This window comes from Cardiocondyla obscurior, linkage group LG07 (genome assembly GCF_019399895.1).
Source record: "Cardiocondyla obscurior isolate alpha-2009 linkage group LG07, Cobs3.1, whole genome shotgun sequence".
Taxonomy (NCBI): Eukaryota; Metazoa; Arthropoda; class Insecta; order Hymenoptera; family Formicidae; genus Cardiocondyla; species Cardiocondyla obscurior.
In genome coordinates this window covers 8,531,944-8,546,630 of record NC_091870.1, presented here as the reverse complement: position 1 = coordinate 8,546,630, position 14,687 = coordinate 8,531,944, and the positions used below count along the sequence as shown (strand labels likewise).

At 46.4% G+C, this 14,687-nt stretch overlaps 2 protein-coding genes across 6 annotated transcripts in view; one reads left to right on the top strand and one right to left on the bottom strand.

Annotated features, from left to right (window-relative positions):
- The window catches only part of LOC139103906 (lateral signaling target protein 2 homolog), a 71,391-nt gene that overhangs the window by 47,285 nt on the left and 9,419 nt on the right, over nt 1–14,687 (top strand). Inside the window, exon 1 of one of the 2 annotated variants that reach the window (XM_070659030.1) lies at nt 7,600–7,937. The exons of the other annotated variant lie outside the window; for it this stretch is intronic. Within the exon in view, the coding sequence (XP_070515131.1) occupies nt 7,899–7,937 (39 nt within the window). The 5' untranslated portion in view covers nt 7,600–7,898. Of the gene's footprint in view, nt 1–7,599; nt 7,938–14,687 lie in introns of those variants that run through there. 2 annotated transcript variants of the gene reach the window in all.
- On the bottom strand, nt 2,882–14,031 carry Crz (corazonin). Of its 4 annotated transcripts, none has more exons than XM_070659044.1 (4): nt 13,169–14,031; nt 12,649–13,048; nt 3,461–3,673; nt 2,882–3,268 (listed from the first exon to the last, which is right to left on the bottom strand). In XM_070659044.1, the coding sequence occupies exons 2-4, from the start codon at nt 12,694–12,696 to the stop codon at nt 3,158–3,160; spliced, it is 372 nt and encodes a 123-aa protein (XP_070515145.1). In that variant the 5' UTR covers nt 12,697–13,048; nt 13,169–14,031; the 3' UTR covers nt 2,882–3,157. The 4 variants fall into 4 exon arrangements, with proteins under 4 accessions (XP_070515145.1, XP_070515147.1, XP_070515143.1 ...); XM_070659046.1 differs by having other exon boundaries at nt 12,649–12,687; nt 12,807–14,027; XM_070659042.1 differs by having other exon boundaries at nt 12,649–14,031.

The window sequence follows — 14,687 nt, the reverse complement described above, 5'->3', positions numbered from 1 at the left end:
ATTGATAGTTCCGATGAAAAGTAAATCCCGCCGGCGCGACACACGTCGGCCGATCGGAGATATTTCCGGGGATTATCGCGCACGGGTTTGGGAAACAGTTGCCTCCGCGATTTTCAGATAATTTCGTAGCGGCGCCGAACGCAGCGTCCAGCTTCGAATCTGTCGGTCGACCTCGTGAGGCCGTTCTTTGAGGAAGGTGCTCTCGAAATGACCGAGATTAAAAAGAGCCGGTTTTTCTGCAATGGGTATTGTACGGGCCTAGGCTTCGCGTTCGCGGCGTCTCGTTCCGAGAAAAATAAAATCGCTGCCCCGACGATCTTCCGGCCGGGGAAAGTATTCCGGTTCCGTTTCGAGGAACGCGAAACGCAACACCTAGTTGGGTGGCATTTTGATCGGACGCGGGAGGCCGATCAATTTTCATGGTAGTTAAGTGCCGCGTGCGCGTTTCCTAAAACACAGCGCCGAAGCACCGTTCATTTCCTGCCCGTAAAACGGAGCCCCCCTTCGCAACTATCTTGCGAGGCAGTTTCTCTATTTCCGATCGTTTGCGGTTTAGCCGGTGCGGGAACACGGTCGAGCCGTGTTAAAATCGAAACCGCTTCTCTTTCTTTTTCTTATATTTTTCTTTTTCTTTCTTTCCCTTTTTTTTTTTTTCTTTTTTTTCTTCGGATGAACGCCGCCAGACAGACGGCGACCACGTCTGTTCGTTCCTAGGTCATCGACGAGTCACTTAGGGACGAACAGCGTTCGCGGCTGCGAAGGTCGCTTGCTCGGAAGAGAGAGAAATATAGCCGTAAATTGTAGGACGAGAGATAAAGAAAAGAAATGTGGCATCGAATTAGTAGAAAGTGATTTTTTTTTTTTTTTTAAACGCTTAGAAGAAAAGTAAAAAAATAAGAAAAACTCGAAAATAAAAGGGCTGATGTGCGCGATGTTTCGCGGAATGAATAAATATCATCCCCGCTTCTATCGCCCGCGAGACAATACGATAAACGTTAACGTGTCTCTTCTCGTGAGTGGAGAACGGCGGCTGAGGGAAGAGATACGGACGAAAGTAATAAAAGCACCGAGCGAGCGTGACATGCCCGAGACGGAAATTGTACTTGTCAAACGCTTTTCTGCCGTTCCACGCTTTTTCGTTTTCAACTACGTAACTCGCTGGAATTGCCGCGCTCCCTTGTCGCGCGACAAACGACAGGCGACAGACGACAGCTTGAAAAAGGCGACAGCCGCTCCTGATCCGGTAGCGAGGCGCCCATTTAGGATGATTGCCCGATTTTATGTATTTATACCCGGGGAACCGTCGGGGAGCCGCCGCTTTTCACCGCGCCAACGGTTTCTGTTTCTCTATCGCTAATAGGAATTCGTTTTCGCCCGCCGTGAAATTTCGCAGAGCGTAATTCTCGAAATGCGATCAATCTCACCGAAAGATCGACGCCAGGGCAGTAATCATCGGCGTGAATATTTCAATTACAATATTGTTTTAATATTCGACAATCGTGCGCAATTCCCGCGAGGCCCGGACTCGCGGCGACTACCGTTGCTTTAAGTATTCTTACACGCGGAAACGCGGTGCAACCCCGCCGAGAACGCGGGGACTGAAGGAGGGAATCGTACGTCGTTTACGTTGCGGATCATATATTCAACGAGGCACCGTCAGACCTTACATTATTCCTCGACAGGTTGTATTTCGCGATCGTCGCTATTTATTTTACGAGAACTGAGAAAGTTGCCCGGCCATCAAGCCTTTACCGTCGCGATATACAAGGGGGTATAATTCTGCGGCACGTATTTACGTCGCGTCGTCCCGCGAGGGACATCTCGTTAAAATAGACGCGGAGACAGACAAACGTTTTATGACTGAAAGTTTTTTTTTTTTTTTTTTTCTTATTTAATAGAAGAGTTAATTGCGAAAAGAGTTCCGCGAGAATCCGCCGTTTGTTTAACGAGGCTTTTTAACCAGCTTATATTTATCGCATGAGCATCACCAGAAAATCCGGCTGTCATTTGGCCCGCCGTAGTTTCGCACGGTTTCAAGATTCGATGCAAGGGCGCGGGGTGGCTCGTTCGCTCCCGTGGGCATTAAGATAGGAAAATGGCTGGAGCAGGTCGCGGCACGTGCTGGTGTACGCGAACCCCATGATGACTGACTCGCGTGTACACGGTGGAGTCACCGGGTATGTACCCCGAGACAGAGCGTGCGCGCGGTATCGTCAGAACGTTTTAATATTTAATGCGATTAAACTCATTTCGTCCCGCCTCTCGTAATTGGTTTCTGATTAACAGCTAAGTTTTAAGCGCATTAGCCGCGTGCAGTAGCTACACCCCAAGCCTCGTCGGCCAATAAGCTTGAGTGCCGGTAGGCATCGCCCGAAAATCGACGCCGGTCCTCGATCTTTAATTGAACCGACGCCGAATTATCGGCGACGAACGTCGCCGGCGCGTTTCCCGAAACGTACCTTCCGCGGCGCCGAGCGATGTTAAACGCGCGGAAAACCACCCCGCGTGAAACCGGAACCCCGGCCAAATCGTAGATTCGATAAAAAATTAATCTGTTATTTCGCTCAAACGATCCTTATCGCCGGCGCCTGATACCCAGGCGCCGTATTGCCGAGCGGGGAAGATAAGTTGCCCGTAGGGATAATCCACGGACTCAGCGGGTGTCTCCGCTCGACATGGTTTCACTCCATCTTCCGTTGACAGACGAAATCTCCCCCCCTTCTCTCTCCCCGCCCGCCGCCCCCGCGGGTCGAATACCCACCGGCGACCGTTCGCGATCTGGTCCATCGACCCACTGTCCAATTAAGAGAGCGAAACTTAATTAACCGCCGCGAGTTCAGACCGTAACCCGAAGAAAAGGGGCACAATCGTACGAATATCATTTTCACTTGATTTCAACATCACGATTTACTGTCTACAATGTCTGCGTCCCTCCCCTCTGGACGAGGGGGTGGTGCCAATGGTTTTACATAAGTGTGGCCGCGATTCCGATGAACGCCGCCGCTTAACTGAAGACCAGCGCGCATTAATAATTTATTTATTACATATTATCTATTATCTATACTAGAGCTACGAAAGCGCCTCTGAAATAATACGCTGAAATGCTTCTTCGAAGCGATCGTGATTATTATGTGACCGTCGGTGCCGAGTGTTCGCTTCAGTAATTGTCGTCGTTCTGTCCCTTCTCCCGTCGCAATTGAGACGCATAATTATCCGTGTGAACGAGTTTCCTCAGCTTGTCCACCAAGTCGCAATGGATCAGTAGCGGCTGCGGAAGAGATATTAAATAGATTAATATAAATCTCAATACTGAAACCCCTCAGCGCTGCGGTTTCCCCGGAAGCGTTTAGCTTTGTTTCAACGACAGCGTTTATTGTTTCGCACTCCGGCGAAAACTCATTTTAAGCAATTCTAAGCAATTACTCGAGTCCCGCAAATGTATTGTTCTTTTAAAGCTTACTTGCTCGTCCGCGTTTCCGTATACCAGCATCTTCAACCTTTTAAGCTCGCCGTTGGAAAAACGTTCGTCCCCGGGATTGGAGATTCCTAATGAGCTCGGCAATTCGGATCTCTTACCGTTAGTCCATCCACGACTGTATTGAAAAGTTTGGCAAAGCACGGCGCTTATGACCAACGACAGGACGAAGACGACAAACGCACATTTCTTGCTCATCTGAAACATGCGTGAAAAAAATTATTTTTATTAACAAGAATATATGTAACATACATAAAGAAAAAAAAAATAAAATAAAATATCTGAAGAACATATAGCGCAATTTATTATTATTTTTTTTTTTAAATTCACCAAGTTATCTCGCAAAATAATTACGCAAGGACTCGGCGCTTATTAGCAGCCTTCGGAAAAAAAAAGAAAGAAAGAAAAAACGACTAAAGATTTTCAAACGTTAATTAGCGCGGAGCAATCGTCGATAGCTCGCCGCAAGCGACGCCTGAATAATTTCGACGGACATTATTAAAACAGTCTTTCACTTTTACCCAAGCGAGTTTCACGTACCGCCGATTTCCGGAGATCCGAACTCGAAGGAATTATAAGGCTGTATATTATTACTATCGAAGAGCGGGCAAGAAACTGGTCACCGGCGGTAATTAGAAATTTTTTTTTTCCCAACGCCCGGCAGCGGCTCGACGGGGGCACCTTTTTCCCGTCGCGGATCTCTGAAGTCTCATGCGACCGTAATGAAATCGTTCGCTGTTAAGAAAGGAAGAGGAAATCTGCGCTCGCGTTCGTAACGTCGAACTAGCGCGAAGGGAAAAACAATAGGATACCTGTCACGGAAGACTTGACGAGGCAACGATCCGTGAGACTTGAAATTGCGCGATCGCGGGGTTTGCGCTGCCACCGTCACCCGTTTCTTCACGGAGGCTGTCGTTTTTAAAATATGATAAACCACCGGAATGCCAATCGCCGACAATAACGCCGCGGGCACAATCGCGACGAGCGGGCGCGATGGAGCGAAATGACCGATTTCGAGTGTTTTATCGGCAATTATTTTTCCCTTCCTTGTATTTTCCCGCGGACTTGTAAATAAAATAAATTGTCTAATAAGCCGCGCGGGAATGTTCTCTTTCGTTCGCAATTAACGGACACGTAAAGCTTTAGATATCGAAAGCCGGCCGTTACGATAATTGCAGGACTCTTGCCGGCCGCGTGTTTACATCGATCTCTTTAAGCTCATATTCATTAAAAATAGATGAGGTAGAACGAGAAAAGGGGACCGTCGATTAACGGACCTCGTTGTAGCATCGCGCGGGCCCCGGGATTCCTTCAAAATTTTCAGCGCGCGCTCGGCTTTTGTTCCGCGCGCTAATTTTAAGAGGACCATTAACGCTACGAGCGTCCCTGGTCATTAAGATAAGCGTAAGTGCTACTAAGTGTCCGAGCGGATAAGAAACGTGACCGGCATCTCCGTTAGGGATGAAGCATCTCGACCGCTGCGGGCCGGCGAAGATGCGCGGTGCATCGCCGGGCGTGCTCGCCAATAATATTAACCGATGTTTAATCCGCGGCGAGGTAAACGGCACGAGTGATTTGGAAAAACGGCAAACGATTACGATTAAAAAAACTCTAAGCATTTATGTAGGATTAACATATCTCTCTTTTTCTCTCTCGTCAGCGAGGAAGACTTCGCAAATAAGAATTAGGCAACGGCTCTCGAAAGATGTAAATTTTATCTTTTCTTTTTTTTTTCTTTTTTTCTTTTCTTTTTTTTTTTTGCGGCACCATCCTTCGTATTGCTACGCTGCGACCGACTAACGTACGTTGGAAGTTAATCAAGCAGAACTGCCGCACTCGATCGCGGATTAATTGTCCTTTAACGTCTGGAAATTTTTATTTTCCACCGAGCGCGCATTGAGGCGCGTGCGTTTCGCGGAACGGAATTAGAAAATGTCGGAAAAAGCAATTTATTTCGCCGCGCGCGCCGCGTCGAAGGCACGATATATCGTGGATTTTCCATTTCACGCTGACGGGGCAATTTGTCGTACGTTTCGTAATCCATTAGCTTCGTAACCGGGTTGTCCCGTTTCTACGCATTCCCATAAGTTCGCGTATCTATTATGCATCATTTTCTTTATTGATACCTTCATATCTATATTTTCGCGTTATTCGATCTTCCCACGACACGCGGAACCTGCAATTTACGATACGCGCCGATTGAATTCCTTCCTTTAACCCGCGAAACGAAACCCAACTTAAAGTAGAAAGTAATATGATAATGTGAGCAAACAGGCACTTTTCAAACGTCATTTAGTTTCTCCAACTTTTGTAGGTAAAGAAAAAAAAATATTACGGTTTGCGGAAAAGCTTCTTAAATTCGATAATTAGATTGGAATGTCTTGATTTGTAAAATTGGATGTTTGAAAATTAGATCGAGCCTGACTATTCTTTCGCAACAAAAGAGACGGGGGAAGGAAACGGAAGTGAAACAATTTTTTAATATTTTTTTGTACGCGCGTAAACGTGCGCGCACTTTTACGAATCGATCACGTGCGAACGACCTGAATGTGTCGCGGTTGGACGTCGTGCGACTATTCCCGCGTGACTTATATAAATGTACGTAAGTATAGGAAGCATTCAATTGGCATCCTCCATTCTTGGAAGGCAAGAATGGAGGCAAAGGAAACAAATTCTGCTGCATGAAACGGAGTCTGCGAATGTAAAATTATAAAGGCCGCGCCATCTGTACCGCTGCGCCACGAAATAGCTTTACGTTTCTTCGGGCTATCGCGTTCTGCTCTTACAATTTTACACGCGCTCGTCGGTTTTACCTGTCGTTGCCGTTACACTGAGCGTCGGTAAAATAAAGATTTTTCCCATAAAAAAGAAAAATTCAAGATACGTAGAATATCTGTCGCAAATAAAGTAGACAACGGAAGCTTGGTTTGTGACGACGGAAAATTTAAAAAATTAAAAAAAAAAAAATCCAGAATTAGAGTGAGATTTTAAGGAATTTTTTAATTTAATTTTAATAAATGTAATTCCGAATTTTTAATACGGAAAAGCGAGATATTATGCGTACCTTGATGAATTTTCTTTTTCCGATCCTGGAACGATGCGTTCTCGTGGAAGATCTCGTTGGAAGTGTTTCTCGAAATCTGATCGAGGAGACGCTTTATATATTCTCCAGCCTCGCTACCCTGTTCCCGAAAGATCGAATTAAACCCCCGGACGGTGGCGTATAATAAGACCGGTCATTACCAGTAATTAATATTAGTTGACATTGTGGGCTAATTGGTTTAGGGAACTTTGCGCTTTCATCAAACGTATTTAGAATGCGGCGTGCTAAATCGGAATGAGCAACCGTTTCAGGTGATTAAGTAATTACGGGCGTTGATTAACGATATGTAGAAAGTTGTTTTACGAAGTGGCGCAATTTTGAAAGTACGAAGAATACCTCGAAATTTGGAGCTTTGAAACTTCAAGTTAAAGTACACGGCGGTGAAGTATACGGGCAATGAAATTAAATTAAAATAAATATATACCTCGGGTAATTAATTCTAATTATTCTAACGTAAAGTTCGCGAATGATAAAAATCACGAAATTTCGATATAAAATGTATTACATATTTTCAGTCAAGTATAAGTATTATAATTAAATACCAACGATGCAATCGCCGTTTAATCTACTGTCCTCTTTAAAGAAAAAATCAAGCTTATCACTCTAAGCTTCTAAATAAAATTCGAGCAATAAAATAAATAAGATTTTTCGTGAGTATTTCACGGAGATAAGACAACGAGGGGTTTGTATCTCCGCGGTTTGCGTAATTCGAACGGCCGCCTCGCTGCGGCGCTACGTAATCGCGCCATATCGCCTCGCGATTGTCGCGCCGGACGCATGCGCGGTGGGGCAGCTGTGCCTCTTTTTACGAGCTGTGCTTCACGCCGTCTCACGGCTGTCGCTTTAGTTTTGCGAACGCGCGTTTCGGTCGGCACGCGTTTTCGTGAGTGACCCGATCCGGGCAGGTCGCCGCCGTCGCCGTCGCCGCCGCCGCCGCTGCCGTCCGCCGCCGCCGCCGCGGTCGACGTCGTCGCCGTCGTCGTCGACGTCGCCGTCGACGCTACCGTTGCTGCTAAAAAGTTGACGTAACGTCGCAGTCGCTGGCTGCGAGTTATCGTCATCGCTACATTGTCATCGATGCTCGTTTACGCGGATCGGAGCGCATCGTCGTCGGTGCCACCGTCAGTACCGCCGTCGTCGTGTCCCGTCCGACGTTGCTTCGACTCGTCGGCCAGGTCGCCAGGCTAAGGTTCGCCCCCTTCCCGGAGACATGTCAGTGCCACCATCGACGTCGGCATCATCGCGCGCGCCTCGATCGCGGCGGGCAGCCCAGTGACGATCTCCGTCAGCGTACTCTGATGACGTCAGCCGCGGGACGATATGATGGAGTCCATCAGAAAATGGTTTTACAGGCCTAAGGTGAGCTAACATCGCGTGTACGCTTGCCATCGCTCGGCATTATTTCCCGTGCGTTTCCTCACGCCATGCTCGTTATCTCCATCCCGCTCTGTCTCTCTCCCTCTTTCCCTCCCTCTTTTTTTTTTCTTTTTTTTTTATCTCTCTTTCTCTGTCTCTCTCGACTTTTGCGACATGCTTCGCGCTTTTCCTCGGCGTGTCATTTCGATTCACGCCCGACACACGCCTCTCCGAAACTCGCTACGTTTTCCTACCATTGAACGGATTCTGTTTTCTCTTTTCCCTCTCGCTCTCCCGTCCCTCTTGTCCCCCTCGTGCCGATCGAACGCGTGCGCTCGCCCTCCTTCCCTCCCACCCGTCTCTTTCTTTCTCTCTCTCTCGTTTCTCGTCGCGGTAGACTTTCCGAGCGCTGTTGCCACCTGTTTCGTGAAAATTTCGCACGAGACGCGTGAGAGACGCGTACACGCACCGACGGCAGCACACCCACACGCTCACGCATTATGCACGCACGTTGCGCGCTTGCGAATTCGTAGGACTCGCGCGCGATCGTACTTCCGCGACGAGGTGCCGCCAGGCGCGCGCTGGAAAACGTCCAAAATATATCCCGCGGGCCTCCCAGTGAAAGTCGACGCGCCCGCGGATTTATTCCGTCCGCGGAATCCGTAGCTAGGCACCTAACCCTCAAACGGAACGCTCCTCATTTTATCCGCTCTATTTCTTTACGCTCAAACGTCATTTCGAAATCCGCCGCGAACGTTACATCGGAATCCTAATATTTTTTACGAGCTCGCCGCGCGATGCCATATGTCGTATCCGCTGAATTGAAATCAAGGATTCCGAGAGTGATAACTTTCTACATTGATGTTGCACCGATGTGGCACAAGAGCGCTCCTCGCTCACCCTCTTCCACCTCCTTTCGCTTTGCCGCACGTTACATCGCGCTGGCTTAGGTGCGCCGGGACGGAGCCGTCGTCTCTCGCTTATATTATAAAACAAAACGTCGAGAGATCTCGCCGTCCCGAAGACGCGTTTTATATTTATCGTCATTAACGCCGCTTTTAACGCACTCGCATCGATGCAGGTCGGATTTAATCCCGGCTCGACTCGCGCTTCGAAATTTTTTTTTTTTTCTTTAACAGACTATCTTCATTCATGTTGCATTTGTAACGTAAAAAAAAAAAAAAAATAAATAAAAATAAAAAATTAAAAGAAGATAAAAGAGAGATAAAAAAAACCAGCACGTTATTGCGCCCTAAACAGAACTAGATCCCTTCGTTTTTATTTCATTGCTCGAGTCATCGGGCCGAGAATTCATTTGCCGGAGATAAAGCGTTCTGGATTCTTTCCATCCTCGTTCGCTGCCGCCGGATCGTTAAATTACGGCGTGTCGTTAACCGAATTGGCGGTGAACGGGTATTCTCCGGGATGTGGGAAGTGTCACGCTTTCGCACGCTGACGCTTTTATTAACGTTGTAACGCGCGGGCCGACGAGCGCCGATTCGCAATCTTGCGAATCGATTGGTAACTCCGCCGCGAGACGCAAGAAACGCCCGGGGAATCGGCGGAATGCCGCGAAACGCCTAACGCGGGGATAGTGAAACGCTCTTTGCACCGTGGCTAAGGCCTGGTTAAAATTAACAATGTATCACAGCGGCGCACGTGACTTTGCGCAAGACCTCGTGCGTCCGCCGATAGGCGCGAGCGAAAAAGATTCACGCCGATAGACCTTTCCTAACGGGAGGGCAAGATAACGAAGGCAGACGGGTCGCCTGGGTTTCTCTGAATTAATGTCGCAGCTCGCCGAGACGAAACGGAGCGCGTGCCTTTAATATGACGCGCGATAAGGCGCCGATAAGAATCGCGTGTTTACGCCCGAGCTAGAAATCGATCCCCGACAATAGGCGCGCGGCAAAACGTTCCGCCACGGCGTTGTCTATCTTTTTGCGACGTACGTGGAATTTTTTTTTTAATTGAACGCACCGCGATAACGCGCGAGGGAAAACTACGGATCCGAAGAGAATACGGGCCGACGTTGAAACGAAGCCCGACGAACCTGACGGAAATATTTCCCTTTGACATTTTTACGGCTATAGATTCTTTCACGTACGTTTCGTATGTGGGTTCTTCGTGATTTTGAGAAATTATACGAGAAAATTCGTCGGTGCGTATGTAGCAGCGTGACATTTTTTTTTTCTTTTTTATTATACGGTACTATTAATAGCCAGAAAAATAAGGGAGCGCGATTCTAGCCGCACGACGTCATCCCACGCCGAAAAAGATCGAGTCCGCAGTCAGAGCGATCGATTTCCCATTAATTATATTCGCCGTGCCCGTTGTTGTTCTTCGCGACGTCGTATGAGGATAACCGAAATGTCGGGAGGAGCAATCTCGTTCGGGAAAAAAAAAAGAATTCACGCGCGCGACGTAAGGAACAAAGAGGACCGGGAAGGTGCGCGGTGACGGACCTCGGCTTAGGGTGGCGGCGTTCGAAAGGGGGTCAACGTCGCTCTCGGAATGAATGAGTCATGACGTATTATTTTCCGCATCCGATGACACTACCCGTGCGAAACGGGCGGCGAGCGTGCCCGTTGCAGAAATTGATCAGCGGCACCGCGGAAACTGCAGTCATCGCGACGTGCACGGCGGAATCGAGAGGGGGAGGACAATTTTTTTTTTTTTTTTTCCTGGCGTATAATTCATATTACGCGAATTGCGATCGCGTGTCGAGTTTCGGTCGTCGAGGCTCGCGGACGGACAAGCCCCGCCGTACAACTTGCCGCATCGAAACGCGCCGGACTTTCTAGTAAATCGTCGTTACGAACTGTTGAACGCTCGGCGAAACTGCAGAGGTGATATTTGGAAAGAGACGAGCCAGGCTCGAGAGAGCGGCTCGTCCGAATCGCTCTTTATTTCTTTCTTTCCTCTCTCCCTCTTTTTTCCTCGGTCACTAAGCAGGTCGCGATTAATTCGTCAAATCGAGGCGGCTTCCGGGGGCCAAAGATCGCGCGAAATTAATTATTGAGCCCGAACGTGGATTTCGCGAGGAAATTAATTTCGCTGACGAACACGGAGCGCCTTTGTATCGTCGTCTGTTTGTTCTCGCTCTATCTTTCGAGAAAAAAAAAACATTATTGTCTCAAGGTGAGATATGACTCAAGAGAGATATCGCGGTCGTCATGACTGTAATTAAGCATGCGGAGCGAACGCTCGCGTCGATTAAATGACTTATGTATCAGCTGGTATTCCGGTGGCTTTGCGTAACGGTATTTATTACAGACGTATACGAAAGCGACACGAGTTCTAAAAGCGAAAAAAATAACGTTCCCGAGTGCCTCTCTTAATTCGTTGAACAAAGGACATTATTTCAAGACTCGTTAAAAAAAAGAAAAAAAAAAGAGAAAGAAAGAAAATAGCTGGTTCCGCGATTTCACGAATTGTCCGGCATCTCTCAACATTTTGTTACAGCGGGATTTGTTTCTTATTTGGAATTTTTCCATCTCGCCATTTATCACCAGCTTTTGCAGTTACATCTCGGCGGGATTTGCACACCACGCCGGAAATAAAAATACGCGAACGCTCGCAGACGCGAATGTGATTATTAGAGTTTTTCGCGCAAGCTTCAAGGAAACTTTTACATTCGTAAACTTGGCGGAACGCCGTTCGACCGGCGGCAATGATATTTTCAAGAGCGATACGGAAAACTGCAAAATTATCAGAGCAGCGAATTGCTGATTACGTTACCGATTTTTTTTTTTTTTTAATCCTACCGCGATAACGAAAATAGAATTCTCGATATTTAAGCCGGAAAAATATTACGAATTAGCGAAATTCCTTCTCGTTCTCGTCGCAGAGCGAACTTTCGCTCGCGTTTAACTCGCGATCGTTATCGCGAGATTTTTAATTATTTATTAATTTATTTCGCAGAATAAATCAAGCGATTTCGTTTCGGACGACACTGATATCCCGGAAGCGAAACGATCGCTGTTCGCGAAAATGTAATTTAATCGTCTGGGAAGTTTAAAAGAACAATGCGATTCTCCCTCTCCCGCGCGAGCAGAGAGCTCGGTTCTGCTCCTCTTTAACACGGACCACTAACATTGTTCTAGTTTCGCGATATCGATAATTGTAGGTTAATCGATTTATTTGTCATGCCGCGGACGTAAGCATGATTCTCCTGAGTCATTTCCAATCGGACATGATTCAATAACAAGTACGCCACGGCAAACGTTGCACCATCATAGATTCACGTGCAGCAAAACGTGTTATTATTAGCTACACTATCGAGTAGCGCACGACGAGCTGCGCGCGTAAATAGCATTACAAGTGAAAGCGGGCGACAAGGGGATTATTTCTATCAGGACGCACTAATTTTTATTAAAGCTAAATATTTTTTATATTTATTTAATTTCTTATTGTTGCGAAAGAATCGATTTCCTGATTTAATTTCGGAAAAGAGCTAAGACCTGTTTCGTTAAAATACGCGTCCGTATCGTTACCGGTGTATTTTCCATAAAATCCTTATCTGCATCGATAAAACGAGAATAAATCCATGTTTGAACTTTGCACGAGCGACGATCCGTAAATAATGAGCTCGCCAATCGGTTTATCACATTTTAAACATATATACTAGAAGAAATCATGTGCGCGCTACGCGAAGGCTATTTTTTAAAAGACCCTAATTTCATATTACAATAAAAAAAATAATGCGACTTACCAGTCTACATTCAGCGGATTTGTCGATTTCTGCCGGTGACTGTAACATAAAAAGGAAAATATTATGTAGATGTGCCAGTTAATTATTAAGATTAATAAAAAAAAAAGGTAAATTTTTTTTTTAATAAGGATTTAATTTTTAAAAAAATTTATGATTACCTATAAGCTGCTCCGCTGATGCACGATGCCCCCCGGGCCTGCTCCTCCCCTCAGATGGGACGTGACGAGCCATCTTTCCGCGCACAAGTAACTCGCGAACGCGACCGAGATTTTATATTCGCGAAAATTATTAATCACTTGCGCGCGATATTTTTCGGCACTGCTGTAAAGAGAAAATCCTGAAAACAGTTTACTGACTTACCGAATCTGCATACAGCGGAGTTGAAGAATTCTGCCGGTGGCTGTAACATAAAAAGGAAAATATTAATGTAGACGTGCTATTAAAATTAATTAGATTAATAAAAAAAAAGGGTAAAAATTTTTTTTTAATAAAGATATAATTTAATAAAATTCATGCTTACCTATAAGTTGCTCCGCCGATGCAGGATGCCTCCTGGGCCTGCTCATCCTCCCAGATGGGACGTGACGAGCCATCCTTCCGCGCACAAGTAACTCGCGAACGCACTTCCGAAAATGAAAAAGAAAATCGTTAAAAAAAACGCCGGAAAACTAGCGGCACTCCCGAAACGACCGACGAACCGGCTGCGGTTCGTATGATGACTGATATCGGCGCACGGCACTTTAAAGTTCATTAAACGATGCGAAGCAGCGGAGTTTCTCTTGATCTGAAACAGAAAAATGAACAAAATTATTTCATACATATTAAATTAATTAAATAAAATATTTAAAAAATATTATAAAAATCTGAAGCATTTAATTCGAAAAGAAAATTAATATTTCTTACCTTGGGGTTGCTCCGCCGGGGCAGGATACCCATCCTGGGCCTCCTCCTCCTCTCAGGTAGCACATGTCGAGTCGTCCTTCCGCGCGATGGACACTCGCGAACACCCCGACCGTGACTTTACCATCGCGAAAATTACATTGTCCTCGCGATTAAAATAAAGCCATGCCGAAAAATTACGTCCGAATACCGTCCGAGACTCCCGGAACGACCAACACGACGGCGCGAGCACGTGGTCGTCGCGTAGTGCGTACTTTAACGAAAGGAGACGTAATCGCACGTGCTTCTCCTCACGCGGAGGACGAAGAGGAGAAGATCTCGTACCGCGAGGTATTCGTCGAACGGAAATACGTATTAATTTCGGCACGAGCACGCGGTCTGCGTAACGCGTACGTACGTGTGTGTTGCGCGACCGCTAGCGAAGGACAAAGCGAGAGTGGGAGTAGTGGGGGAAATGCCTAGCGCGCGGCACGTAGGCTCGCGCTCGCTCTCACCCCCAACTCCCCGCCTCCCCCGCGCCTATCTATTCTTATCTATTCCTATCTATTCGTTACTCTCGTTCGATTTAATTGTAATATTAAATTAGTGTGTTCAGACAAAGACTGTGCTTCCACCATGTCGTCCTCGATCTCGAGAATCGCGAAGACCGTCTTTGCCTGGACATATTAATTAAATATTAAAATTAATTCGAACGAGAGTAACGAATAGATAGCCGACGTTGACTCTCGCTTTAAAAAAAAATTCTTTTCCTATATTTTTTAAATATGTAAGCTCGTTATTTTTGCAAATTTTTTCAGTTGCGCTTTAATCCGTACAAATTAAAACCTCGATCGCGCTTTTCGAATCGGATTTTTTCGTCGTAATCGGATTCAATGCCGGCTTCTCCCAAAAAGGGATTTCGGACCGTCGCGTTTCGCTCAAGCGCACGTTGCTGTCGATGTGACGAGGTACTTCCGAGGCGATTTAGAGCTTACGGTCATCGTGCGACCTATATATGTTGTCTGTAAAGTATTAAATTTATTATTATCATCAAGTTACTCGCGCTCCGCGTTATACAGGATGTCCGGTTGAGTAGTACGAAACTCTCAGAGATATATAGAACTTCAGTAGACAAGTAAGAAAGTCCCGTATTATTTTAT